At 59.4% G+C, this 25,712-nt stretch overlaps 11 protein-coding genes across 14 annotated transcripts; 5 read left to right on the forward strand and 6 right to left on the reverse strand.

The window, feature by feature from the left end:
• Positions 1 to 161: 161 nt before the first annotated feature.
• Positions 162 to 1,160, forward strand: H310_14315 (hypothetical protein; the record flags this gene model as incomplete). Its single annotated transcript, XM_008882144.1, has 1 exon — positions 162 to 1,160. The coding sequence occupies one exon, from the start codon at positions 162 to 164 to the stop codon at positions 1,158 to 1,160; it is 999 nt and encodes a 332-aa protein (XP_008880366.1).
• H310_14316 lies at positions 588 to 5,198 on the reverse strand. Of its 2 annotated transcripts, XM_008882146.1 has the most exons (7): positions 4,783 to 5,198; positions 4,466 to 4,726; positions 4,376 to 4,413; positions 3,902 to 4,304; positions 3,680 to 3,754; positions 3,543 to 3,615; positions 588 to 3,467 (listed from the first exon to the last, which is right to left on the reverse strand). In XM_008882146.1, the coding sequence occupies exons 1-7, from the start codon at positions 5,173 to 5,175 to the stop codon at positions 3,322 to 3,324; spliced, it is 1,389 nt and encodes a 462-aa protein (XP_008880368.1). In that variant the 5' UTR covers positions 5,176 to 5,198; the 3' UTR covers positions 588 to 3,321. The 2 variants fall into 2 exon arrangements, with proteins under 2 accessions (XP_008880368.1, XP_008880367.1); XM_008882145.1 differs by having other exon boundaries at positions 588 to 3,615.
• H310_14317 (hypothetical protein) lies at positions 1,243 to 3,306 on the forward strand (the record flags this gene model as incomplete). The annotated part of the gene is made up of 14 exons (XM_008882147.1): positions 1,243 to 1,429; positions 1,476 to 1,569; positions 1,616 to 1,727; positions 1,785 to 1,806; positions 1,853 to 1,998; positions 2,044 to 2,161; positions 2,211 to 2,300; positions 2,348 to 2,452; positions 2,498 to 2,595; positions 2,642 to 2,763; positions 2,809 to 2,901; positions 2,945 to 2,998; positions 3,043 to 3,129; positions 3,195 to 3,306. The coding sequence occupies 14 exons, from the start codon at positions 1,243 to 1,245 to the stop codon at positions 3,304 to 3,306; spliced, it is 1,440 nt and encodes a 479-aa protein (XP_008880369.1).
• Positions 5,199 to 5,388: 190 nt separating the features above from the next.
• H310_14318 (hypothetical protein) lies at positions 5,389 to 7,704 on the forward strand. The gene has a single exon (XM_008882148.1). The coding sequence runs from the start codon at positions 5,400 to 5,402 to the stop codon at positions 6,135 to 6,137; it is 738 nt and encodes a 245-aa protein (XP_008880370.1). The 5' UTR covers positions 5,389 to 5,399; the 3' UTR covers positions 6,138 to 7,704.
• H310_14319 (hypothetical protein) lies at positions 6,175 to 7,699 on the reverse strand. Its single transcript, XM_008882149.1, has one exon. The coding sequence runs from the start codon at positions 7,601 to 7,603 to the stop codon at positions 6,239 to 6,241; it is 1,365 nt and encodes a 454-aa protein (XP_008880371.1). The 5' UTR covers positions 7,604 to 7,699; the 3' UTR covers positions 6,175 to 6,238.
• A 499-nt stretch (positions 7,705 to 8,203) lies between the features above and the next one.
• H310_14320 (hypothetical protein) lies at positions 8,204 to 9,863 on the reverse strand. The gene is made up of 8 exons (XM_008882150.1): positions 9,766 to 9,863; positions 9,634 to 9,718; positions 9,479 to 9,564; positions 9,320 to 9,437; positions 9,097 to 9,277; positions 8,782 to 8,929; positions 8,567 to 8,733; positions 8,204 to 8,482 (listed from the first exon to the last, which is right to left on the reverse strand). Exons 1-8 carry the CDS (start codon positions 9,847 to 9,849, stop codon positions 8,434 to 8,436), a joined length of 918 nt encoding a protein of 305 aa, XP_008880372.1. The 5' UTR covers positions 9,850 to 9,863; the 3' UTR covers positions 8,204 to 8,433.
• A 49-nt stretch (positions 9,864 to 9,912) lies between these two features.
• Positions 9,913 to 10,831, reverse strand: H310_14321 (hypothetical protein; the record flags this gene model as incomplete). The annotated part of the gene is made up of 3 exons (XM_008882151.1): positions 9,913 to 10,188; positions 10,240 to 10,550; positions 10,603 to 10,831. 3 exons carry the CDS (start codon positions 10,829 to 10,831, stop codon positions 9,913 to 9,915), a joined length of 816 nt encoding a protein of 271 aa, XP_008880373.1.
• An 82-nt stretch (positions 10,832 to 10,913) lies between these two features.
• On the forward strand, positions 10,914 to 12,960 carry H310_14322 (hypothetical protein; the record flags this gene model as incomplete). The annotated part of the gene is made up of 8 exons (XM_008882152.1): positions 10,914 to 11,116; positions 11,165 to 11,261; positions 11,309 to 11,646; positions 11,691 to 11,881; positions 11,935 to 12,030; positions 12,074 to 12,149; positions 12,199 to 12,286; positions 12,334 to 12,960. The coding sequence occupies 8 exons, from the start codon at positions 10,914 to 10,916 to the stop codon at positions 12,958 to 12,960; spliced, it is 1,716 nt and encodes a 571-aa protein (XP_008880374.1).
• Positions 12,961 to 13,218: 258 nt separating this feature from the next.
• Positions 13,219 to 20,294, reverse strand: H310_14323 (hypothetical protein). The gene is made up of 12 exons (XM_008882153.1): positions 20,185 to 20,294; positions 19,957 to 20,141; positions 19,769 to 19,877; positions 19,283 to 19,703; positions 18,009 to 19,224; positions 17,799 to 17,941; positions 17,587 to 17,754; positions 17,377 to 17,540; positions 15,233 to 17,117; positions 15,028 to 15,183; positions 13,654 to 14,961; positions 13,219 to 13,609 (listed from the first exon to the last, which is right to left on the reverse strand). Exons 2-12 carry the CDS (start codon positions 20,030 to 20,032, stop codon positions 13,367 to 13,369), a joined length of 5,889 nt encoding a protein of 1,962 aa, XP_008880375.1. The 5' UTR covers positions 20,033 to 20,141; positions 20,185 to 20,294; the 3' UTR covers positions 13,219 to 13,366.
• A 558-nt stretch (positions 20,295 to 20,852) lies between these two features.
• Positions 20,853 to 23,057, forward strand: H310_14324 (hypothetical protein). The gene is made up of 12 exons (XM_008882154.1): positions 20,853 to 20,996; positions 21,040 to 21,238; positions 21,294 to 21,376; positions 21,422 to 21,565; positions 21,628 to 21,706; positions 21,757 to 21,818; positions 21,869 to 21,937; positions 21,990 to 22,056; positions 22,102 to 22,169; positions 22,214 to 22,459; positions 22,513 to 22,698; positions 22,747 to 23,057. The coding sequence occupies exons 1-12, from the start codon at positions 20,874 to 20,876 to the stop codon at positions 22,954 to 22,956; spliced, it is 1,536 nt and encodes a 511-aa protein (XP_008880376.1). The 5' UTR covers positions 20,853 to 20,873; the 3' UTR covers positions 22,957 to 23,057.
• H310_14325 (CAMK/CAMKL/AMPK protein kinase) lies at positions 22,960 to 25,388 on the reverse strand. Of its 3 annotated transcripts, XM_008882156.1 has the most exons (10): positions 25,250 to 25,388; positions 25,115 to 25,200; positions 24,965 to 25,032; positions 24,616 to 24,851; positions 24,346 to 24,567; positions 24,235 to 24,304; positions 24,018 to 24,186; positions 23,896 to 23,970; positions 23,261 to 23,814; positions 22,960 to 23,211 (listed from the first exon to the last, which is right to left on the reverse strand). In XM_008882156.1, exons 3-10 carry the CDS (start codon positions 25,022 to 25,024, stop codon positions 23,191 to 23,193), a joined length of 1,407 nt encoding a protein of 468 aa, XP_008880378.1. In that variant the 5' UTR covers positions 25,025 to 25,032; positions 25,115 to 25,200; positions 25,250 to 25,388; the 3' UTR covers positions 22,960 to 23,190. The 3 variants fall into 3 exon arrangements, with proteins under 3 accessions (XP_008880378.1, XP_008880377.1, XP_008880379.1); XM_008882155.1 differs by having other exon boundaries at positions 24,965 to 25,200; XM_008882157.1 differs by having other exon boundaries at positions 24,616 to 25,200.
• Between the last annotated feature and the right edge of the window lie 324 nt (positions 25,389 to 25,712).

The following is a 25,712-nucleotide window of genomic DNA, read 5'->3' on the forward strand; positions in this document are numbered from 1 at the left end:
GCCAGTGTGGGATTTACACCAAGGGACCGGGTGGCGGGACATTCCGACGATGTCGGGTGTATTTTTATCGTCATACCTTGGATTTGTATGGAAGGCATGCTGGAAAATAAAAAAATTGCCCTCCCCGACGCCGCCAAACGCCATTTAGCCCAGCGGGAAACATGGATCAACTGCACGAAAAATCAAAAGGCGGGCGGCCGCGGGACCCGGTCTGGAACGAGTTCGAGATCGTGAATGACCCGCAGAAGAAGCGCCTGTGTGCGTGCGTGTGGTGCCGCCAAGAGATGAAGTCCGAGCCCAAGCGGATGCTGCTCCATTTGACCAACAAGTGTGTTGGCGTCGACTTTGAGACCAAGCAAAAGTATATTGCCCGGTGCTCAACCGAGGCGACCAAGCTGCCACGGCCGCCCAAAGACGACACTGCGTCCCTCCTCAACGTCAACCGCATCACCCAGATCGCTGCGCCAACGTCGCGGAAAATCGTTGTGGCAGGCGGCAACTTCCACACGGCGTTCATTCATTTCGTCGCGTCGCTCACGGGCAAACCCCGGCCGCGCGTGTGTTTTCTGCCGACGGCGGCGGGGGACCGGGACTCGACCATCATGACGTTTTATCAAGACTGCGCATCGCTCGACGTCGAGCCACACGTTCAACTGAGCTTTGTGTCGTCCAGCAAGCACCATCAGAGCTTTGACGACGTTCTGTTATCCATGGACGCCATCGTGTGTTCGGGGGGGAATACACTGAACCAGCAAGCGATTTGGCGCGCCCAGGGCATTGACATCGTGTTGCGGAAGGCATGGGAGCGCGGCATTGTCCTTGGCGGAGCCAGCGCCGGATCGCTGTGCTGGTTCGAAGAAGGCACGACCGACGGCCGGCCCAAGGAACTGAGCACCGTCAAGTGCCTCGGGTTTCTCCAGGGCAGCCACTGCCCGCACTACGACGGCGAGCCCGAACGGCGAACGTTCTACCACAAGTTGGTGTACTCTGGTGAGATGAAGCCCGGGTACGCATGCGACAACGATGCCGGCATCTACTTTGAGGACTTTAGCGTGAAGAACATCTTGTCGGCGCGAGCAGAGGCCAAAGTGTACTACGTGAGTGTAGCGGACGGCAAGCTGAGCGAGCTCGAGCTGCCCACGACGCACTACATCAAGTAGACTAAGCACAGCAGGCCTGTCATGTGTATATAAACGAGGCGGTGACCAGGCGCCGGGTGGCCAGTGTGCGTCGAGTCCTGCGATGGCATTGCACGAGGTGTCGGCGGCGCGCCGACGGACAAACAGCATGAGCTTGGACGAGTCTTCGCCGCATCGGCCGCTCGCATTGCCTCCGATCGACCACGACTTGTTTGAGGAGGAAATGTGGTCCAACATATTTGCCGACGACGACGATGGAATCGCCAGTGCCGACGGACGCCGCGCAGGAGGTGCGCTCGATAACGATCCAAGGCATGCCTCATGCCTGACTCACAGACGATTCGAACCTTGCACACGCCGAGTGGCACCATCTCAACCGTGACGACGACGAAGTCAGTGAGAACGACGCTCCAGAATCGCCGTGGGCAGTGTACGCTGATTGTCGTGGCGCCAAGCGTGATGCGTCTTGCGCGTAGGTCGGCGACAGAGCACCACCGACCAAGCCACATTTTGGACATCCTCGACCAACGCGACCAGTACGCGCTCCAGCCATCGTTTGACGCATCCGCACACCGGATTCCGTTTGTGGTACTGACGATTGCAATATGCGAACGAGCTCACGGACGATGGCTCTCCCGTCCGTAGGTCCTCCCCGTGGCAACGACAGGTACGCCGTCGAGGCGGCGCATGCTCGACCATGACTCGTGGCATAGCGCTGTCCAAGCCGCTGTGCCGATTTGACGGTCTTGTCGTTGTCGGGATGGAAGACCCCCACGAAAAGAATCGCCTCGTGCTGACCAACTTTCGAGCAACCGCGTCGATGGTCGCCACGTCGGCGGCGTCGCTGCCCCTTGCCAACGTAGCCACACGCGTGCTCGATCGCGGCTGACGAACGTCTTCGTAGACGGTGCGTGATTTGCAATGGGTGAACGCGACGATTGTTGCCGCGGCCATCGGGAAAGACATCCAGCTCGTCCAAGTGCCACCGGCAGGCGACGGCACGGTCGGGTGCTTGATGGGAGGTTGATCAGCACGGCTCGAGTGCAATGGATGATGAATCGGCGCCTGTAGGGCCGATCACGATGGCGCATTCGGACGCGATCCGAGAAATGGCGATGCCGCCCCCTGGCGTCGGGCGCGACGGCTGCATTCTGTCTGGAGGTGGCGTGAGCAGGGATCGTCTGGGGTGGTCCGATCGAGAGTTGTAGGATTTGACGAAACGGTGTGCGTGACTGATTTGGACAAGGAAGATGTCGTCCTCAAGTTCGACGCGCGCAACGTTGTGAGCAGCGTCCGGTGGATGCCAGGCGAATGTACAGTCCATCGTGGCACCAAGTTTCAACTATGTGTCGATGTAGCCAACCACGTGAGCTGGACAACGGACGGCGGCATGTTTAGCCTAGCCGACTTGCGCGTGCGGTCGTCGACTGGCCAGATCCACTTCGAGTCGCCACTCGTACGTGCGGCTAGTCGGTCGAGCTGGACCACGATGGAAAGTGTAGGCATTTGGACACTCAGGCGGGCTCTTTTCCCACGACTACTTGTCGCCGACGACCGTCGTCCTCGGGTACGAGAGCGGCCACGTGGCGTGCATGGATCTGCGAAGGCCGACCAAGGAAGCGTGGTACGGCCGTTGCATCCATTCGTTTCAACCGACGTCCCAGCATAGCTATGCCGTGTACAAGACGCCTCTGGCGGCTGTCGGCGACGTGCGCAAGCTGCCGTCGTCGACGGCGGAGGTTGCGTTGTTTGGGGCTAGCGGGTGGGTGGCTCGACCGCAACGTGAGCGTCACAAGTGGTGGTAGGTTGGCGCTGGCCAACTTTGACGCGACGATCCCCGACTCGAACGAGTGGCGCATGTACCGATCGAACGCACCGTCGTCGTGCCCATGCCCTTGTGTAGATCGTTTTCGTCCAAGACTCGCAAGGGGTGCACGACGAGTGGCGACATTGCGTTGGGCGACTCCAACTTGATGGCCGTCTCGGACAGGTATCCACCGGTCCCCGTGGTCCTGTCCATGCATGCGTCGGACGTTGCCCATGTGCCATGTGTAGTTTGGGCATGGTGTCTGTGTTTTACGTGCCAACATTTGCCGCGCATGCGCCATGTTCGTCGTCTTTGCATCCGTTTGAGACCGCGGAATCGCCTCGGGCCATGTCGTTTTAAGTCAAGGCAACGTGTTCATTTTCGACGTGAGTTTTGGAGACGCAGAATGTGCTGCACGAGCGCGTGCACGGGCGGCGGCGTCGATTGCTTGGCCTCGTACGTCTTCAAATGGATGGCTGCAAAACGGCGACACTCGGCATCGCCTCCAGCACTCGCCGATTCTGCATTCCACAAGGTAAAGCTGGTACGCATCCGTGCTGCAAAAAGAGACGATCCAGTCGTCGAACACGCCTTACCTTTCTGCGCCGACGGATGCAATGCGCGAGCCACACAGGCTTCTTGCGCAATACATCCAAACCACTCCAACTCCTACAACGTCAGGATTAGCCCAACGCCGCCACAAGCTGCCCGCGTCATCGCGGTCAATACGAGCCTTGCATCGAGATAGCGTAGTCCGTCCCAGCACTGTCGTCGCCAGCATCATCTTGTACGAGCCAGTACGCATCGTCTACGTCGATCGATCAGTCATGGAAAGCGCCACTTTTCCCTGCCAACACTCGTTTTGAATGGCGAAGGTGACAATACGCATTCAGCCATCACCCGCGCCACGCATGCATGTGCACGACGGGTACCTATTCGATGGAAAGGGCCGTACCTGGAGGAAGATGCGGCGAGTGGGGCGCTGCATCGCGTGAAGTCCCGTTAGAATCTTTTGCATCGCGTTGTCCTTTTGATCTGTCACGTGGAGGAGCATCTCGAGCAGCCGCATCGCTGCCACACACCCCTCTCGGCCATCCACCGACACTTGTGAGTCGCTTGCGTCGTACACTCGGACCCACAGCTCCACGATGCGACCTAGCGCAGCCAAGATCACGTTGTTCTGGACCACGACCCGTCCTTTCTTCGTCGCCTTGACGTCCTCCGTCGAACGGCCACCCAGCAAGAAATGGAGCCGCGTTTGGGCAATCCAATCCTTGTTGGTCGCAGCGAAACGCTCTTCGCACATCGTCATGTCCTTGGCAAAATAATGAACCATGAACTGTAGCACCAAGAGCGACCTGCAAGCACGTCATTCGCCCACCAGAGGTCAAACAGGATGGCAGTGAGGGACAGTTGCCACTGGTCGTACCGCAGCCACTTGGCGTCCATGGGTTTGAGGGCGACGTCCTGATCGGATCAAGATGCATGCGTCAGGTTGAACGATGCTTGGAATACGTACGCATAGGGTGTCGTGCATACGGGTCCACTGGGCGGGAAAGGCCATCGTTGTGTTGCATTGAGCGGCGTGTTCGTAGACGAAAATCATCGAGTTGAAGATAGCAACGGCGCGCGCGTATGTGGACTCGTTGTGCATTAGGTCCAGCAGTTCCTCGAACAGGAGCGGCGTCGGGTACTCCTTCGCCAGTGCCACGACGCTGCGCAGTGCCGATGCCGCAACGTCAGGGTCGTTCGTGCTCAAGGACGTTACAATGTCAAACACCTACGGCAAACGAGACAATGGGGTGCGAAAGTACATGCCAGGGAGATACGACGAACGAGGGAATTGTTCATGGAGCTCTTCATCGTGGACGACGGCGTGATTGGTTTCTGGTCTAAGGAGCGAGGCTTGACATGCTGTGGCAACGTCGGTGTGCGCACGTCAAACACGTCGGGTGAATCCACAAGACTCGCGATACGACTCGCACGTTGCGATGATGTGGGAGGAGTCTTCGGTGCCGAAATATTCGACTCAAGACCTGTTGCGGCATGCGATGGAGGAGACTTGGTGATGTCCACAACGTTCGGTGTGTCGATCTTGTTGACAACTGGTCCCGGACATGACTTCAGTCTGCTGGAAGATGCCGCGGGACGGAAGTACTTCGAGATGGGACTCGTCGCGTCTTCCTTGAGCGCCGCGCGCACTTTGCGCTTCTTCCTCGGCGTTGCCATTTTCGACGAAAGCTGGATGTGTGAGAATATTGAGTGAATTTTTGGATTTTTCTGCGTTTTCTGTAGTATAATGTTGACAAAAGTTTTCATCTAAAACCGTGCTTTAAATGAATCCTCCAGCTTCTTCAAAGTCGAAACCAAGTGGATTCATTCGAATGGATACACGAATCATCTATTATTTCGCGCTGCGCTTCAAACGATTTCAACTTTGAATTCGCAGTGCCATGGACCAAAATGGCGGCAGCGACCGACTGGGAGCGGTCGCGGAATACTTTGCCGCGATCACTCGAAGCGAGGTGAGCTCAGTCAAGCACCGCTCGGAAGGATACCTCATCGTTGAGTCTGGTCTCACAGTTGTCACGAAACAGCAAGGCAAATCGCTCTTCAACACTGGGTTCTACCGGCAGAACCGACTCCACTTGTATCCTGAAGAAGCCACCTGCCTGGCGCATCGCGGGGTCCTGGACATCCGCTTGGCCAGCACGGAGGTGTCATCTGCCCCTGGGTCCGCTTATCTCTCCTTGCGTGATCTGAACGACCGACTCAACGTCCACGTGCCACGGGAATGTCGTGAAGTGTACTGTTTCCTGAAGGACCGAAAGTTTATACCTCGACGCGTCCAACGAAGTGGCACCAGCACACATCGACCTGTCCTTTCCACGGCCACGAATGTCTCTATCGCGTACGCCGTTCATGCACCGGGAAAGAAGTCCGACCCGCCGCTCTTCAACGCTGTCGTGTTTCGCATGTCGGACCCCCTGCCTCCTCTCGACGCGCTCCTTCAGCTCACACAGACGCGTCAAGACTGCGAATTGCTCACAGCCAACACGTCATCATCATGTGATCATGGCGGAAGTCCGTCGCCCATCCCTATCAAGTTGTTTGCATGCGACGGCGAAGGCGGCGTCATCGCGCTGGAGACGCTCGTGCCACAACTTCCATCGCTCCCGGACCTATCATGATAGTTTGATATTTCTCGAATCGACCAAAGTGGATACGTCGGGGCAAATATCAATAAATTAGCACTTTGAACAAAACTCGCACATGACGACGACGCGACCATCTACCCTTCCTTGCTGAAGTAGTTCGTGAGGAATGTCTGGGGGTCTAGGATGAATTCGTCTGCGTACGTCGTCGAGGCGAGGGGCTCGTCCACGTGGTCGAACAGGATCGAGTACGGGTCCGTCTCGGGTTCGAGCAGGTTGAACGACGTTGTGGTGTCGTTGGTATCGCAGAACAAGAATGCGCTGGGTTGCTTCTTCAGCATGTGGTGGGAAGGCGACGAGAGCGGGGAGCATTTGTCGTCCATCTTGTTCGCGACATCGCGGTCGTTCTCGGACGAGGACGAGAACCAGTCGTCGTCGGTCAGTTGAAGCATGTCTTCGTCGTTGACAGGGGTCATCCGCGACAGACTTTCGTCGATGATGTCAAATTCGTCCATGTGCTTGTCTTCGACGGATGTTGGGTAGTCCAGAATCATCGTGGGCACGTCAAAGGCCGCCATAGCGGGCCGTCGGGTGCCTGAAGACGTTGCAGGAACGATCGCAGCATGCCGCGACGCGGACGTTCGACCATTTGACTTGTCGAACTCAATTGCTGTACTCGCTGCCACAGTTGGTCGCAACATGTTGTTGTCCAACTGGGACGTGTCGACCGAAGAAGCAAACCCGAGGGGTGGCAATGTGCCTTCCTTTCGCTTCGAAAAGCGCGATGCAGCAGAGGTCGCTGTGTAATGGTTTTCATCGAAGCTGAACTTTCGCTTCTTCACGCTGCTCACGTTCTTTTGCCGCGTGGTGGTGCAGTTGTCGGAAGCATTTTCGATGGACGGTGATGCATATGCCGACGCCGTGGCAGTGCTGTGCATGAAGTGGTTGTCGGCGCCTGAGTTGTTGACATGGCTCGAAGCGTTCGTTCGGTCTTTGCCCTTGGCTTCTTCCTTTGCCAGCTTCTGGTAGTACTTTTGAGCATGTGTTCGAATTTGGACGACACTTCGGGTTTTGATAAGCGTCGCGATCTTCTTCCACGCTCGGTATGGAAAGCACTCGAGCCCCTTGAGGAAGAGTTTGTGTTCGGCATCCGTCCATCTGCCAGTGTTTGCTTTGCAGTCGTGTGGCATGTCCGAGTCGTCGCTGTCGTCGTCGTTCCCAGCATCTTCGTCATCAGGGCAAGACGATTCGTCGTGGAACGACGACGCACGGAACGCGGCGGCTTCAGCGAGCTCTTTTCGCGCGGGCAGCGTCATGGACGACATGCCAGGCGATGTGGGCGACCCCATGGCTTCGCGTTCCTTGAACTTCGCGAACGCCAAGAGCGACGGTGTCGATGGTGCCGTGATTTTCAGCGACGGGGTCGCTGGACCATGTGTGGTTGACGCCGAGTCGGCACCGACGTTGGCCTTGTCCATGTTGTGTGAAGAGGGCTGCATCATGTGCGACGACGGGAGTGATGTCGCCTGCGCTCGACGTGGCGGGATGGAATATGACGTCGTGCCGGGAAGGAGAACGATGTGGTCGGCACTTGGTCGTTTCCCCGTGTGCAAATTGGAAAAACGCCAGGCGCGTTCCATATTTCTATGGAACGTTTCGAAGAGCGTTTCTGATTGGCTGTCCCGACCTCAAGCGGCCTCGGATTGGCTCGTTTTGTGAAACCCCCCGGCGTTCCGACGAGAAATGACCGCGACACGCACGTGACGCCGCCTTGATGCGCGTCGTACATGGGAATCGACGCTTGCGCCGTCTCTCTCCACGAGCCCGTCCACGCACTGTACATGACCCGGTCGTTCGCCCCCATCGCCTGGTTGTCGCCGAGAACACCGACGTCGGGCGAATCACCCCGCGTTGGCCCTCTCGGCATTGCGGCGAATTTTCGAACCCGCCAATCGAATTCTCAGCGTCGGGGCGGCCTTCGAAATTATTTCACGCCACGACATACCAAGAACAAATACTCTTTTCCCATTTGCAATATTAATATTCCCACCGCGTGCAACGGGGCCTTGAAAACCATGAAAATTTATAAAAATATCGAAACGCGCGTTTAAATATCTTGATATTTGTATACCAACGAATATCGCTGGGAACGACGACATGTAACGGCTACTTCAAGTGCCACTTCAACCGAGTACAGTGGATGGGCGGCGACGAAGGCGGAGGAGACGCGCGCCATCGGACTCGCGGACGGGTCTGCCGCACGAAGGCGATCGGGAGGACGCAGGTAGAGCACGGCGCCACACACTCGAATCTGTGCCGTGTGTCGAGGTGCTTACTGCTGCGGCTCCACCTTGGCGATGTCCCAGGGGCCTTGAATTTCACTACCGTCCAGCACCGAAACGTCATGTAAGTCACGTGTGCATGGGTATGGCGGAGATCGACGGGCGGGACTCGATCGGACGTACTTTTTGTACTCTTGGGCGTGCATGAGCCACAGCGGGCACACGAACGTGATGAACACGACGGCGACGAACACCACCACCGATATGGACGGAGAGATCGGCCACATGAGGGCGAGGGCGACGCAAAACAGAACCAGCGCCAGCGCCACGTGGAGGTGTTCGGATGTTTTCTAGCATCGCACGGGTGTCACGCAGCCACAAAAGAGACTCGCACGTACTTTGATGGTATGCTGCGCGATTGGACTCACGGCAAACACTTCAATTGCGAACAACACAAACGAAAACACTTGCTCGTTCGAGTGGAGCAGCGACGCCAGCAGCACCGACGTGAAGATCGCTGCGTTCAGCGAGATCGTACCCGCGTACCTAAGCCACACACATACCATCAAGTCGAGAAAAATGCCGCCCACATCCATGTGCGAATCCAGTCGGTCATCGCAAGGTACCCAAGCACTTCTCGAGTACTTCAGCGCGCTCGCAACGATTCAAACAGCACGCAAAGGACACATTGGGGACGCGACATGCGTACGCACTTGTACGTGGTGCCATTGATATAGGTATAGTCGTGGGTGATGAGATGGATGCCGGTGAGCGCCACGGACAGTGCCCAAATCGTGTCGACAGCGTACGACTCGGTGAGGGTCCTCAGCACCGGCGACAGGATTGAGAGCGTCGCAGAAAACAGCATGCCTTCCTTCACGCCTTGCCACATGTCTGTGTCCCCACATGAATATTGCATCACAGTGGACGACGTACCTAACTCGGACTCGGCGCAGTAAAACATGACAAAATACCCCGTGAGAGCGACAGCAACGTCGATGCCGGCAAGGAGTTGCCAGGACCACACGTGCTCCCTCGAGTTGACGAAGATCGCCTACAATGCTCGTTCAATCGAGGACAGAATGGATCGCGTACGAAGAAGATGAAGACGAGACTCAGTTGCTGTGTGATAGCCGCGGACGCCTTGGACATGCCCCAGTAGTCGTACTCCCGCACGTTCTCTAGACAACCCCCAGCACCACAAACTCATCAGGACGATGTATCGTTCACTTCGCGACGTGTACGAGTACCGTTCGTGCGCAATTGCTCAAGAAACGACGAGTCGACGTAGCAATCGTCGAATGGTTGCTCTTCCCACAAAATCTTCCGCCACACCTGAGGACCGCACATCAGGTCACACGTGCTTAATCCATCATGCCAACCTTCTTCTCTCCATCCATCCGGCCGCATAGCTCGCAAGATTCGGCCCGTCGAGGTCTCGGCGGCGTCATCCCCGTCGCGGGCATTCAACCTGTGAACCGCGCGTCACACCTGCTTTATCCGGACCATTTTGATTATCCGGATACCCTCTACAGCAATTGTTGCATGAAGAAGAGAGGCGGCAGGTAAGTGCCGTCTGCGAGGCGCTGCAATGATGCTGACGGATCATGCGCGCTTCCATCTTCGCGGCATAGCACGACATAGCGAAGATGACATTGCGTGGCGATGTACGTCTGGCCTTGCCGAACTGTCGCGTCTGGATGTGTATGCCACGAAATCTCTCGAGGGAGCGTCGTCGAGGAAGCCGCACTCGGGTGCCGACGCAGCACGACCACAAGCACGGGCCTTGTCGTTGATTCGGGGGCCTAACCGCGCGTGATTCATCATTCACGACGTCATGGGCTGTGCGAACGTACCCCCACGCGGGCTGTGCCTTTGGCGCGCTTTCCAGACGGTGACGGCACGTTGTCGTCCTGTTGCAGTCGCTTGGGCGTGATGGCCGTCGCAATGCGCTCGTCTTCAGCAGCTTCATACCGCTCCAAGTCGGGATATACCGCTGCAATGAGTTGGTCGAACGAGACATCGCGGCCGATGGACGATCGTTTCGGACCGATCGGGGCGCGGCAGCTCGGACACTCTTTGATTCCAGACCGCAGACATTCTTTCAAACACTTGTCGCAGAAGCGATGCAAACACGTCTTGATCACAACGGCGTCTCGAATAATTCCTACGACGCCGCGGCTGTCACCCCGCGCCGCAGGCACGAGCATTCGACGTACCGAGGCAGATGGGGCATTGCATCTCGGCGTGGACGAGTGTAGGTGAAATCGTCAGCGCCGCTGTAGCTTGACGTCTGGGCTGCCGGAATATGTCGTACAACGTCAGCCCGTCGATGAGCGTGACTTCGTCGTAGAGTGAGTTCGGATTCATTCGGCGGTGGACGAGCTGGCGCACATGCCTGTCGTATTCCTCCTTCGTGAACCCGTTGTCTACGGTTGGCGCGGCCATCCTCCCCCGCGCGATGCCGTAGAAAAAAGTGTAACCGTTGAAACCGTCGGCGTTTCCTCCGAGACATCGGCTGGCCACGACAATGACGCAGTGGACGGAGAGCCATGCCGGCGCCCAGGCCGAGCTCGCCAGGGTCCGCGCCGAGGGCGATTGGATCATGATCAAAATCGAGATGGAAAAGAAGGAGCTGGACGCGACGCTGAAAGAGATCGAGATGGCCAAGGCCCAGATCGCCGCCCTCCACACCACGAAGCTGCACGAGTGTCCCACTGCCGTGACGGCCATGTACGTGCCCACATTTGCCGCGCGCATGGTCGCATCAACTCGCCGCAGGGACTTGGCAAAGCACGTCAAGGCGCTGCAGACGCAACAAGAGCGATACAAAGGGCACGTGAGCGAAGATCTGAGCAAGCTCGCATTGCTGCGACAGGTCCATCGATCTCGCTGCACGTGGATGGTTTTCGACAATGACGATAGGCTGTCGACGAAGCCAGACGCGTGCGGAAGGACGCCCTGGCGGCCGAAGCAGACGAACAGTGTCGGGCGAAGCACATGGCAGGCACCATTGCGGCAACGCATGCCGAAATTGCATCCATCAAACAGCGCGAGGCAGTCATGGCGGACCAGATCCGGCAGGTGCAAGCCGACATCGACTCCGACCAAGCCGCGTTCTTCGCCGCAAGAAAGGAGCTGGCCGACCAGTTGCACGAATGCCACAAGCACCAAGCCAAACACCCCAACGAACGCAGCCATGTCCAGGCGATCGCGGGCGTGTCGTCGGCGGCACACACGTACAAAAAGAAGAGCAACCTCTCGTACGTACCGCTCGCGTCGTGTGGCGGATGCGACGTCATGGTAGGTGGCTCCGCGCCCGCAATAAGGTCTGCCTCGTCAAGCGGACCGAGTCGCTCGAGAAGAAGAAGGATCTCCTCGATGCCCTCCTCGACACGTCCAAGCTGCCGACCGTGCACTGCTTCTTGGACAAGTACTTGCGCCAGGAAGCCGACAAAGCGGTCATGTGCGTCGAGATCGATCGCCAGTCCACCATCAGTGCGTCCTGTTCATGCCCGCTACCAACACGGAGACCCACGCTGCTGCTGTAGACGCCGCGATTCTCGTCAACATTCAACGCCTCGAGGCGGAAAAGACCCAGAGCCGCGACATGCACACGATGGACGGGCTGAATCCGTACTGCCAAGGTACGCCGTTGTCCGCGGTGTAGCTGGCTGTCGACCCATCTAGACATTCGCAACCAAGCCAGGAAAAGCAGGGAGCACACGGAAAAGTTGCGGGCCGACACCAAACAATTCGAGTCTTTGTACCGTTTGGTCATGCGCCGCCCCACACGCGGCTGACGGTTGTCGTAGAGCCAAGCGATTGTTTGAGCCGCTGGAGCAACTCTTTGTGCTCACGTGCGGCGCCTCAAGTACTCGCGAGCCGCCCGACCCGTCGATCGTAGCGCCAATAAATGTCCCCGGTGCTCGCTCATGTGCATGATACAGGGCGTCAAGATGCACCTCGAGCGACTCGCGCGGATCGAAGAGCACGTGGCGCAGAAGGTCCTGTCCAAGATTGCCCATGAATGCGCGACGCACAACGGCCACTGGCAACAGTCGGCGACTCTCGTGCGCTTGCTGCAGTCGCGCGGAGTCCTTCGCCCGAAATTGGTCCAGTTCCCGCCGCCGCTCCCGACGTCCGTCGCGCCGGTCGCTGTGGGACCGACACGGCCCTCTGACGACCGGGACAACGACCAAGATGACGAGCACGATGCCAACCACACGGATCGTCCCGACCACGCCATCCAACGTGATGCCATCGTCGCGGTCAACTCGAAGGACGTCCTGCGAGAACTGCGCGAATGCCACGCGGCGCGCGCATTGACTTTGGACGACGACGGCGCGCGCCATTCTCTGTGCAAGTCGAAATCCCGACGACGGTTGAGCGCCGCCGACGTCCGTCGCGACGAGTCCATTGCTGCGCTGACGACCCGCGCCCGATTCCCCGGGACAAAACTGGCGCGAGCTGTCGCTGACGTCGAACTCGACTGCACGTCCGTCATGATTGCCGCGTCGTCCGCCGAGCCCAAGGAGAGGCGGCGCAGCAGCACGTCCGTCGCTAGCACCAGCTAACGCGTTTTTCGTCGACCGTCCATCGTTCGAGCGCTCGTTCCAACCTGCCCCTAGTTCCTGTCATCGTCCCGTTCCTTGCTCTCCGCCACCAACATGGACGCGACGGCCCTCTCCTCACAACATCCTTGCGCTGCTTGGATCGTACACCGAGATCGTGGCGGCCATCCATGGCTGGCGACGTCGCTTTCGCGACACACCGCGTCATGGCGTCCAGCGCGCGAGCCTGGATGGGCCATCGTGGCCAACCGCGCCAAGTCGTCGGGGCAAGCAAGCACAGTCGCGACCGTGCCGTCGATATATTATATAGAGGGACGGCGGCGGCGATCGAATCGGTGGCTGCCACACGTCGCTACACGCCACACATTGGGACGCGCATGCCGCCGCCACGGCAGCTCACCAGTGAGCTTCAGACGGGACTCGACTTTATGCCGTGGCGCGGACGCTTGGCGACCGGGACCAAGTCGGCCATCGCCACGCCTCGACTTGGGAGGTCCGGGACGCCGTCGAGCAGCGCCCACGGGTCGACCTTCATCCAGCCGGTCGTCGTCGTTGTGGCTGGAATCGGCTGCGCTCCGTAGATGGACTTGGGGAAGACGGCGAACACCCTTCGCGCGAGCGGCGGCGGCAGGTTCAGCTGTCGGACAAGGTCCTAAACACACCATCAGGGCAAGATGGCGGCACCGCCGGACGCACCTCGCAATGACGGTCGGCAAACACGGTCGACGGAATGACCGGGATGAGGTCGAGAATCCACTCAAACAAGGTCGCGCTGTCTGCGACGACCGCGGTCCCGAGCATGGAAAAGAGCAGCTTGACGATGCCGTTGCGATGGGGGCACGGGGATGCCGACATGGACGCCGTGATGCTGACGAGCTGCAGACGCAGCGCGATCTTGCGCCGCAGCGCCGCCACGTACGCCGTCGACGGCGTCGCGGCGTCGGCGCTTTGACTCGAGTGCAGGAGCGCCTCGAGCTGGCCCTTCATCGACCGCATGTAGCGCAAAAACAGGTTGTTGGGCGACCCGTGCGAGCTCAACACACGTCGCAAAAAGACAGCGACGATGGATCCGTTGAACGTGTGAAGGTACTGGTCGTCGGTTGTGGTCTGCGCGTCAGCTTCGAGGGCTTCCAGCGCACGAGCGACGGCGGCCGTGATGATTGACGTCGCAATCACGTACGATGCCGCCGTGCTATGGGCCGGGGTGCCGTGGCCAGTATAAATACTGCACAAGGTACTGGCATACAGGTTGGCGACGGCGGCGTCGGCGGCTTCCCGCGCGGCCAGTTGGGACTCGATGGCGCTGTTGACCACCGCATCGGACGACGGCGGGGCGACAAAGACCGGGCGCACGCACGGCGCAAACAAGCGGTGAACGATGAGCGCTCCAATCTTGTCGCTGGCGCTCGCTTTGTCATCGAGTTTGTGCGGCGCCGCGGACGGTGGCGGCATCGTGTCGAGCCGAGCTTGGTAATACGCGGCGGCGGCGTCGCCCGCGACCACCACCGGGACCTTGGCCGGCGGTGGTGCAGCTTCCACGACGGCCGAGGGTGGTCCTTTCGCGCGCTTCGTCACCTTGATATGCTTGCGCTTGACTTCGACTTCGAGGTAGATCGCGCCGCCGCGATGCAAACTCCACTTGGTGATGCCGGCAAAAATCTCGTCCGCCCGGAGGAGGTCGATGCGGTTGGTAGAGAGTTCCGCGGGCGAGTTGAGCGGCCGCCACAGTAGCTTCAACAGGACCGCCATGAACCACGCATCGCCGTTGTCCTTCAACACGTGGCGATCCTTGACGCTTTTGTCTGCAAAGATGATCTCGCGCACGACCACGTCGTTCGTGCAGTCAAAGAGCAGCGTGCTGGCGAGGACACCGCGTTCCTGGCGCGGCTGGAGCGCATTGCTCTCGGCGCTCCAGTAGTACGACATCTGGCACAGCAAAAACACAAACGGAAACATGACGGTGCACGGCACCATGCTGCGGAGGTACCGCCAGTAGTCCTTGATCTAGACACACACACAAGTGGACACGGTCAGGATGAACACACTCGTCATGGCGGCGACGACGTCTACCAGGGGGTCTTCAAAGTTGGCAAACACGTTGTGGCCGAGCTTGGCAAATTGCGGCGGCGCATCGCCCAAGAGGTGGAATGCCAACGTCATGGACAGGATTTGGTTGGACAGCGTGCGATTCTCGGCGCGCGGGGCGGCGGCGGCGCTGGCATTTTTCTACCGCACCACACATCAACACAACATGGTGTGTGTTTCACGGCAATACCTTTGGAAATCCTGGCACGAGAACGAATCGCAGCACCTGTGTGAGATCGACGATGCCGTGGACGACGAGGGTCATCAAAAACAGCTTGAGGCCGTACTGGACCTTGTCGAGGTGGCCTTTCAAATTCGCTGCAAACGCATCCTTCCCAGACGAGTCGGTCGCACTGTGTTTCACAAACACGTTCTTCGTCTTGGGCTTGTCGACCTGGCCCTTGGGCGTTGGCTCGGCGCCGTTGAATGCGACAATCACTTCCTTGTGCAGCCACGTGAGAAGTGTGTCGCGCATGAGCTTGCGCTCGCTCTCGTCATGGCCGTCAATCACGTCGCGCAGCACGTACACGCATCGGTGCATGTACTGCGGCACGAGGACGTAGATGGACTGCTGGTGCGCCGCCGCGCCGCCGCCGCCGTTCGTGATGCGACTGGTCGCCGTGTGCAGCAGCGACACCCACTTGTCCATCACTTCAGTCAGCACGACGCGAAAGATAAAGATGCGTTGCTGGGACGTGAGTGGGCCGAACGTCAAAATCGCATGCACCGCGTCGTCGACGCCTTGGTCGCGGCACGTCATATCGTGCTTGTCGACTGTGCCCATGATCGTGGTAAAGGCCGCCGGCGCCGCCGTCTTGGTCGGCCGCTGGAGCGCCGCAAACACGTTGGTCATGACGTCGTGGAGGTCGGCCGGCATCGCGTCCTTGTCTTTGGGAAACGCAAACTTTTGATTGACGCCTTCGAGGCACACGACGTCTTTTGCGTCTTTGGCCGCTTTGCTGTCGTCTTTCAAGAGCGTGAAAAACGCTTTCGTGAGCACCTCGGGCGGGCTGTGCAAGTGGAGTGCCTGGAGCGCCTTGTCCAGCGCCTTGGAGTGGCGCTGGTAGATGCGGCAAATGAACAGCGCGATCGTCTGGGACGCGTCATCCGGGTCGAGGCCCGCGGCGCGGAACGCACTGCACCGGTACTCGAACGCTTGGATCAACGACAAAATGTCGTGGCACGCGTAAAATGTCCCATGGTGCCGGTCCACGATCGGAAGCACGACCGACTTGACCACGTACACGGGCGCGTGCCGGAGAAAGTGGATGAGCAGCTGCAGCAAACTCAGCACGTCCGTCAGTTCGAGCAGCACACACGTCATGCGCAGGACGTGCTCGACCGTGTTGAGCTCGTTCAGCACAAAAAAGTCGGTCGGGATCTCGTACACGTGGCGCACGAGCCAAACGGCGAACCGACCCTTGTCATGCCCCGACAGCTTTTTCACGAGCGAGCACAGCTCAAAGATCTTGGTCATTTGGTCCAGCTCCGCCACGACGACGTCGTGTGCCGACGCGGCGCCGTCGGGCGGCGCGCCGACATTGGACAGTTGAAACACTTGATGCGACAAGATCATGACGCGCTCCAGCGCCCGGCTGCGCTTGATGTCGCTCCGTATGACGTACACGAGCTCCATCCACGTCGACCGCACGTACTCGTCGTTGTCGATAGCGAGCTCCATCGACAATTCGCGCGTCAGCGGGTGGTCGCCGCGCGGGAGCTGCCACAGGTACAGTCGGAGGCGATCGGTTTGGGACAGATCTCGCAGCCGGTCGATGTGGAACCCGCCTTTGGTCGGTCCAAATTCAAACTGAAACTTGGCCTGGCACAGCACGGATGATGGCCGCAGCGCCTTGGCATCGCCCGTCGGCGACGTGGCCTGCGTCGATCGACAAACGATCGCGACACTCTCGACAAACGCTTCAAACACAAACAGTCGCCGCCGAATCAACAGCGAAAACAAATCGATCACGGCCGTCATTTCGACCGCGTGCTGCGGCTCGTACGTCTTTAAAAACCACACCAACGTGTCTTGCAGCGCCGCTTCGTGCATGCTCGATTCGACGTCGGTCGATCTACTGTCCGTCGATGCAGGTCCTCAGGCACGTAAAGAACACAGCAACTCGGCCACACAGCAACTCCCATCCACGAACACATGCAACTCGCGCACCGCAGCGACCAATCTGTCGGCCACCAGCCAAAAGCAGCTCCATCCACTCGGCCTCGACCAACGGAACGTGGCTCCGCCATCGCAGCCGCCACCACACAGCACCATTCCACGTCTCGGCCACTAGCCATCGCAACCAGTCGAAACACCCAGCAGCGTTGTTGTACCTGTGCTCCAAGATCGCATCGTTGCGCATCTCGAATAAATACGCCGCCGTGATGTACTTGAATTCCTGGGCGCGGTGGATGGTGACTGCCCACTCGCATATCGTGACGATCGCATGGGCGTCGACAGAGGTCGCCGCTGCCGCCGCGCCTTTGTCTTCAAAGATCTACGGACCAGCCTCACGCTCGGGATGTGTACGCGTCGACTCGCACCAGTTTGTAAATGTCGGCCACTTCCACGGTCGAGTTGCCGCCGTGGAATTCATCTAGGATTTCAATCACGTCGACTTCGTTCCGCAGGCGCTTGTCCACTGGCACGAACGCAAACGCTTTGTCGTTGGCCGCTTCCTTCTTTCGTCGACGTGAGATCGACGCGTGAAACTAGTGTCACATGACGACACGGCGACCGGCATCGCGACACGTACCTCGGCGAGCCGCGCTTTCCTCGCCCACACGTGCGCAAACGTGCGCTGCAGCTGCACCAGCTCCGCCTGCCGGACGGCCTGGTCTTCCGCCGGTCCAGGGTAAAACTGCTCGGTCAGCACGAACGGCGGCCACAGCTTGAGCACTGCGCGCCCGACATTCCATCAGAGAATCATCGCGCGACCACGGGAAAGATGATCGTGCGGACGTACCATCGTCTTTGACCTGAACGAGGTGGTCCGCGCCGAGGTGCAGCACACGGCGGAGGATGTCGCAGAGCGCAACCACGAGCCGCTCGTGGTGCGGGCAGCCCATGGCGACGTCGTCGCGCGGCGGCACGACCACTTGAAAGTGCGCGAGCGTAATCTTGACCAGGAGCTTGGTCGCGCTGCTGTCTCGGAGCAAGTCGGGGAGCAGCTTGATCAAGAGCCCAAGGACCAGGAACAACTGGTTCACCGGCATCGGCAGCACGGACCAGAACATGCCATCCTGGATCGGACTCTTCTCCGACAGGAGCAAACTCTTTTGGTACAGCGACAGAATCCCGGTAAAGAATCGACTCCGGTCCAGCAGCCCCAGCTCAAAATGGTACTCTGCGAGCTGCAGGAAGTAGCGAAACGTATCGTCGGAAGAGGTGGCGATCGCGTGGGGCTTGGCGTCGTCTGCGATGGCGGCGGTCGATTCCGTCCAGCTCGCTCGCACGCGCTTGATGGCGCCAGGTATTTTTTTCTTGACGCGGGTGCCGCGAATCCGCTGCGCAAAGCACTGCCGCGCCGTCCTGTGCAGGCAGCCCAAAAGCTGCTCGGTCCACTCGAACGCGCGGCGCTGGAACCGCTTTGGATGGAAGAACCAGTCGCCGACGCGGCGGTCGCGGTCACGGCGCATCTCGTTCAGCTCTTGGTAGATGACGTTGATGCGGATAAACCAAGACGCTTCGAGCATCCCAATCTTGTACTTGGCGACGACGTCCAGGAGCGGGCACTTGGCCTCGGGCGACGCGCGCCACTGCTCAAACGGAATCCCGCCGAAGGACTGGACAAGCGCCGGGATCGACACGTGGCCTTTCGCGAGTTCCGTCATCCACAAATGGCTCGTCGCGGGGTCGAATCGGCGGACCTGGCGCACCAAATAGTCCAAGAACGAGTCCGTCGACAACCCTTTCTTCTTCCTCGGCGCCGCCGCCGCCGCCGCCGACGATTCGAGCAGCAGCGGCCCGAGGCGGTCGAATAGCGGCGGCGTGTCGGGGAAAAGCGCGTACTGACGATGCCAGCTGGACGGCATCGGGCCCAGCCCCCGCGGCAACGGCGCCACGTACGTCGCCCGCCGCTTCGCAAAAAAGTGATACTTTTCTTCGTCATTGTCGTTGTGCGTGGGAAATACACCCGGAACGAGCGCGAGGCGGGCCGTCAGCATCGGCGTCGACGAATCCTAGCCACACCATCCGTGAGGCATCGATGGCCTCCAGCAGCAGCAGCGACGATCGCACCTTGATGAAGCGTGCATCCATGCCCAGGACGTTGGTTGCATGGTCCATTGTCATAGCTTCGTCTGCCGACACGGCGTGCGATCGAAAGCGGTTCATTTCGAGGAGCGTGTGGCGCTCGCGCAGCCGATGCCCGAGCGTCGAGAGAAACATGGGCGGTCGGGACGAGTCGATGGCACTCCTGCTGGTCGTACACGACAACGGACCGGACGACGTGCCGGAGGACCGCCGCGAGGAGCTGCCATTTGTGTCGTGGCGAGACGTTGACATCGACCGCGACGCGTTGAGGTGGTTGTCGGCATCTCCCTGGCTGGTGTTTCGACCGGACGGTGCCGCGCTCTCTCTGTTGGTCGACGTGCTGCTGCCGGGTGCACCCTGGTTTGCAGTCAAGTTGCCACCACTCGTGCTATTTCGACCGGATCCTCTGTTTCGCCGGGGACAGGCCGAACGTCAGCACCACCGGAACGATGCCAGTTGAATCAAACCGACCTGTGTGAACTGGACGACGAAGCGGGAGGCGGTGGATATGCAGATCGACTGGTGTTCATGGAAGTCGTTGTCGGGGGCGTCGGGCCTTGAAGTGGACGGGAGCTGTGGCCTATCACACACACATGACGTCGAGAATCTCTGTGCCCATGGGCGTCCAGCCAAGGACGTCAAGCATCTGAAACACCCACTTGAGGAAGCGACGGTGCTTCGCGGCGACGACGAGGACGGCGGCGGTCGATATGGGAGCGTTTCTGGCGGTTCCATGAATGATGAGGCTCGATCTACGGCGTGTTGTCCGACGACGATGGCGGCTTGAACGTTCCAGGATCAGTCGCGCACAGCACCACCTTCAAGTCTTTCCGCTGTGATATCTCTACGCGTCCGAGCTCAGCCTCGTCCAGGGCGCGCCGCCGTACCTGCCGCCCGCCGAGATGAACCCAGACCAAACAACACGGCAACAAATTCACGCCTCTGGAATTATGAGCGGGATGTCCGGATAACTCTCCCGAGTATCCGGTTATCCGACCGCACCCGGCGGCAACCGCTCGCGTCCTTGGGCGCACGCGGCTGGATCGAGTGCGCCAACCAAGTCCCGGGTCGTTCGCCTCTCCATACTCGCCCCCTCAGCAGCGGGTGCGTCCCTACTCGAGAGACACCAGACTTTTACGCAGTGCCGTGCGACACAGAGTGCTGCTCCACCAACGGATACACTAGCGAACGAGCGGGGTGCGAGCTGCCGATATCCATGAAATGTCTCGACGGATGCCCGCTAAGACTAGAAGACGCAGAGAACGGACGCCATGAGCACGTGGCAAGCAAGTGACGTGGAAGCGAGAGAGGAGACGTGATGCGCAGGACGGGAGGACGCTGGCTTTGTAGCCGCCGTCGCCTGCTGCGTGGTGGTCGCCGACTTGCGAGCGAAACCAGAATCCAAATACGCACCAAATGTCACGTTTCAACAAACCAATCTTCGAACAATAGGAGTGATTGGTGCGTTTTCGAGACTCCAAACAACTTGATTTTGTATGGAGCGTTGGGTGCGTTTATCCATTTCAGGTGCCAAGATACACCGCCATTCTTTCGCGCGGCATCTCTGGGACCGACGATGGCGTCCGCTCCCGGCGCGCTCTGTCCAGAATTCCATCCGACCGTGGAGGAGTTTGCGTGCTTTGCCACGTACATCCGCACTGTTGTCGAGCCGGCGTGCCAACACGTCGGCATGTGCAAGGTACGCCAACCCACGGAGCATCGCTTGTCCTGACCAAACACAGATCGTCCCACCGGACGGCTTCTTCGCGCGGACGTACGACGACCTCGAGTTCACGATCCCGACACCACTGACCCAGCATGTGGCTGGGAAAAAAGGTGTATTCCATGTCGACTTGGTCGCGAGGAAGAGCATGCAGCTCGATACGTTCCGTGCACTGGCCGACGCCGCTGCTCCAAAGGATCTGCAGGATCCCGCGACAGGTGCATACTTCGCTGCGTTTTCGAGCGCGCGTTCGTCGGACTGAATGAACCTCAGCGCCGCTGGACGTCCTCGAGCGTAAGTTTTGGAAAGGGCTGCGACCGACCATGGATCCGCCGACGTATGGCGCCGACATTGTGGTATCGTTTCTTCCGCCATCCTCCCATGGGACTCATCGACGGCAGGGTTCTCTCTTTGGCGACGACCCCGCCATGTCTTGGAACGTGAACGATCTCGACTCGATCTTGCGCACGTGGGTCGACCTACCAGGCATCACCCAAGCCATGCTGTACTTTGGCATGTGGAGTGCCATGTTTGCGCTGCACACAGTACGCAATTCCATCGCCGTCACGGTCCATGACACGCGCGCGCGCGTGTGTCGCCATCGTAGGAAGACATGGAGCTGTACAGCATCAACTACCTGCACACGGGCAAGCCCAAGGTCTGGTACACCGTGCCTCCCCACCATGGTACTTTCCCATTCGTCCTCTCCTCCATTGAATGGCCATGTCTGCCGCAGCGGCGCGCGTCGAGCGGGTGTGCCAGACGATGTTTCCGCACGACTATGTCGCATGCCACGAGGTACCCAGCACATGGCATGCTGCTGCTACTCGAGTCACGTCGCCGCGCAGTTTCTCCGCCACAAAACGTCGCTCGTGTCGCCGGCCAAGTTGCACGAATTCGACGTCCCCTACTACCGAGTACGACGCCGCCGCCGATCCGCGTCGTTCGCCGAACGTGTGGCTCGAGTAGGCGGTACAAGGCCCTGGCGACTTTATCATAACGTTTCCACGGGCGTACCACCAAGGCTTCAACACAGGTCGACGATCGCCGGCAATCGTTGCGCCGCTGACGACGCGCATAGGCTTCAACATCGCCGAGAGCGTCAACTTTGCCACACTGCGATGGATCGCCATGGGACTCGACGCCAAGGTGACGACGGACGGCGTCGTTGCGATTGATGGGACGTCGTGCAGGTGTGCAAGTGCGCGCCCAACAATGTGACGCTCGACATGGACTTGTTCCTGACGCAATTGTTTACGTCGAGTCGGCCCGGCAGCCGCGCCATCGCGCCGGACGACTGGGTCCTCAGCTGCCAGTGCCACAAGGTGGCAACGAGCGCCGACGACGTTGTCGATGTCGACGAGCGCTGGTTTGAATGCTCGACGTGCTCGATCTGGTGCCACTTGCGGTGCCGGTATCCATCGCTATGGGAGGCCCAGGTAGGAGGACGATATGTCCCGCCATGTTTGGGAAATCAAGTCGACGACGACAGGACCACACGTTGCCGGCGACGTTGCTCTGCCACCGGTGCGACGTCGCATCGTGTCCGCCGCGCAAGAAGCACCCTCCGACGACGATCGAGATGACTTCCACGAAAGCAAACGAGTCTGGCGGCGGCAACGTGCTTGCCAAGAACGCGATCGTCCTGATCGAGTCGAACCGACGCTGCGTGCGGGAGGTACGACCATCGCATGGGATTGGCGCCGTCGGTTGACGAGTTGTGCAGGCCAAGGTGGTTGCGGTCGACGGCAAGTACATCCGCGTGCACTTTAAAGGCGAGTCATGTGCGTCGGACGAGTGGATGCCGTCCAACTCGACCACGATCGTCGGCATCGGCCCCAAGACGTCCCCACCACAGAAACAACCCACCGCGCGGCGACGGTCGCGGTCGACCACCCCCCAAAAAGCCAAGCGCCACAGAGTCATGCCAACATAGATACACTAGACGACCCGTTTGCATCGTTCGTGGCGAACATGACGGTCTTGGCTGCACGTCGACGCGGCATGGCTCTCACCCTGGCATGGCATCAGCATCCCACCGATCGACCACGCATTTTCGTATTATCGTGCGACCTCTCTGACGTAGCTGTTGGCTCGACGACGCCGCGTGCGTACCACCACCGAGTGCCATCATCGACCTTGGACCGGTCGATTATTCCCTCGTGCTTTGTCATCCATGCAAGTTGATGTGCTACCCCGCGGGATGAGTGTGCGCAGCGTCATGGCGTTCGGCTACGTACGGGGTTGTGGAGCTGATGGGGATGCGATGGATGGCCGACGGGAGGAGCGTGCATGTCGGTGGGCGGCGCCATCGACCGGACGGCGCCCGAGAGAGTCTTGAGTTCTGTGATGATGCGCGCGCACAGATTCATGTACGTGAAGGCGTCGCCGCCAAGATTCTCAAAGTCGAGGAGGTAAATGTGCTGCTGGACCTTGTACAGCTGCAGCCCAATCTTGATCGGCTTGGCGTGCGATGGACCGGTCGACGGCGCAAACGCGAGCGGCGGCTGCCACCGACACTTGACGCGGTACGGCGCCAGCACCTTCCACTCGAAATGGAGGACAAGCAGCGCCTTGTACACCTCCGACATGACGTGGGCCGGCTCCTTCTTGGACTGGATGCCCAAGTACCATCGCCGACGCTTCTTCTCCGCAAGGGCATCGTTCATGTGCTGCACCGACGGCATGGCGGGCGGCCCGCGCGTGAGCGGAGTCCGCCCGCCAAACTGGCGCATGGCATCCCCCGGGGACGCCGCGATCATCGGCGACGCGGCCATCGGAATCGGTCCTCGGCCTAGTCCACGAAACAAATCCATACGTCACCCATGTCGACGTCCATCGCATCGACTCGGGAAGGCGCAGACGAACTCTGTACCTGGCACGAGCAAGGTCGGGTCTGGTGGAGAGAACGTCTTGGGCTGGTTGTCATGGCGCTTGACGTTGCGCAGCTCTACGCAATGCGGTCGTCCGTTGAACCAGGATGGACGAGACCCGCACCGTCGATACGGATCTTGGCGTTCTTGTGGTCCAGCACGAGGTCGTATGCGACTCGGACCGGCGTGCGCTCGTCGCGCTCGATCGATTGCACCACTTGGTCCCTGGACATGCCTCCAGGAAATTGCAGCGTCAAGCACTTGGCCACGACTTCCTCGTCCACCTTGCGCGCCTACACACCACTCCATGAACAACCCCGCGCCGCCATCGACGCACGGACTTCGTGTTCGACCGCTTCCGGGGGATGCTGCAAGTACGGCGGCAGGTTGGTTTGGAACCACGGATGCTGCCTACGCATTCCGTGAGGTACGTCGTCGTCGAGCGACCCGACCGAATCTCGGGAATCGTGATGCGCTTCATCGGGTCCACAACCAACATGCGAGGAATCAAATCGCGTGCGTCGTCCGACAAGTGCGAAGGCAGACTGTACATGCCGCCACGGATCTTCTTGAACAGGTTTGGAATGCTCTCGTCGTCGAATGGAAGCGCGCCGCACAAAAGCGCGTACAGAATCACGCCACACGACCACACGTCGACTTCCGGCCCGGCATATCTGTAAGAAGCAGTTCGTTAGCAGAGAACGACGCTGGAAGGGTCGCACAGGTTCCCAGAGATGACTTCGGGCGCGGCGTAGTTGGGGGAACCGCACGACGTTCGCAGAAACTCGCCGTCCTTCATCGTGTTGGACAGCCCAAAGTCGGCGATCTTGACATTGTTGTCACCGTCGAGGAGGAGGTTCTCGGGCTTGAGGTCGCGATGCACGACGCGGTGGAAGTGACAATACTCGACACCGGACACGATCTGATGGAAAAAGTGCCGCGCTTCGTCGGGAGACAGCTACGTGGGAGGATGGATCATTATGAGAGAAGGTTGGGCAAGAACCCCATCTAGCGACCGTGCTCGAGACACAAGCTTGATTCGTGCTGACGACGAGGAAGACATGAATGTACCCGTCCTTTCGACACGATGTAGTCGAACAACTCGCCACCAGCGACGTACTCGAGCACCATGAAGATGTCTGTGGGAGTATCGATGACTTCGTACAGCCGAATGATGTGCGGGTGCTGCATCTTCCGCAGCAACCCGATCTCGCGTCGCACCTTCTCGCTCATGTCAAGCGAACGAATCTTGTTGCGATTCAAGATCTTGATCGCAACCTTGTGTCCTGTTATCATGTGCTCGGCCACTACGCTCACACGGCCGTCACCACGAGCTTCGTTGTGCTGCTCACGTACGCTTGACTTTCCCAAACGATCCTGTTCCCAAAGTCTCTCCGAGACGGTAATACCCCAGTTGAACCGGCACATCATGGCTGCTCATCGTGCTCGCGCGGCGCTCTGCTTCCTCGTGGAATCTCTTTCGCGTGGAGCCGCCGAACTGACGCGGTGGGTCCCCCCATCAATTGCAGTCAGGGGGGGTCAAAAATGCATTTCCTGTCAGACTTGATAATGTCCATTCGATTGGTTGAAATCGACGTATCCTTCATGTTCATTGGCTAATAAGAGGGAAGTCCACGGTGATGCCACAACGTCATCACGTCCACGTCGACACCCCGTCATGTCCCCACCATGATGCCAATCGCGCAAGTCCATGCCGATCGAGCGACGATCCTTTTGGAGAATGTTCTTGTAGACCAGTGATGCTCGCCTCCAAGAAGAGTTCGCTGCCTACGTCGTAGGGCCGTCGCAGTGCTGGAGA

This window comes from Aphanomyces invadans (assembly GCF_000520115.1).
Source record: "Aphanomyces invadans strain NJM9701 unplaced genomic scaffold supercont1.66, whole genome shotgun sequence".
Lineage (NCBI taxonomy): Eukaryota > Oomycota > Saprolegniomycetes > Saprolegniales > Verrucalvaceae > Aphanomyces > Aphanomyces invadans.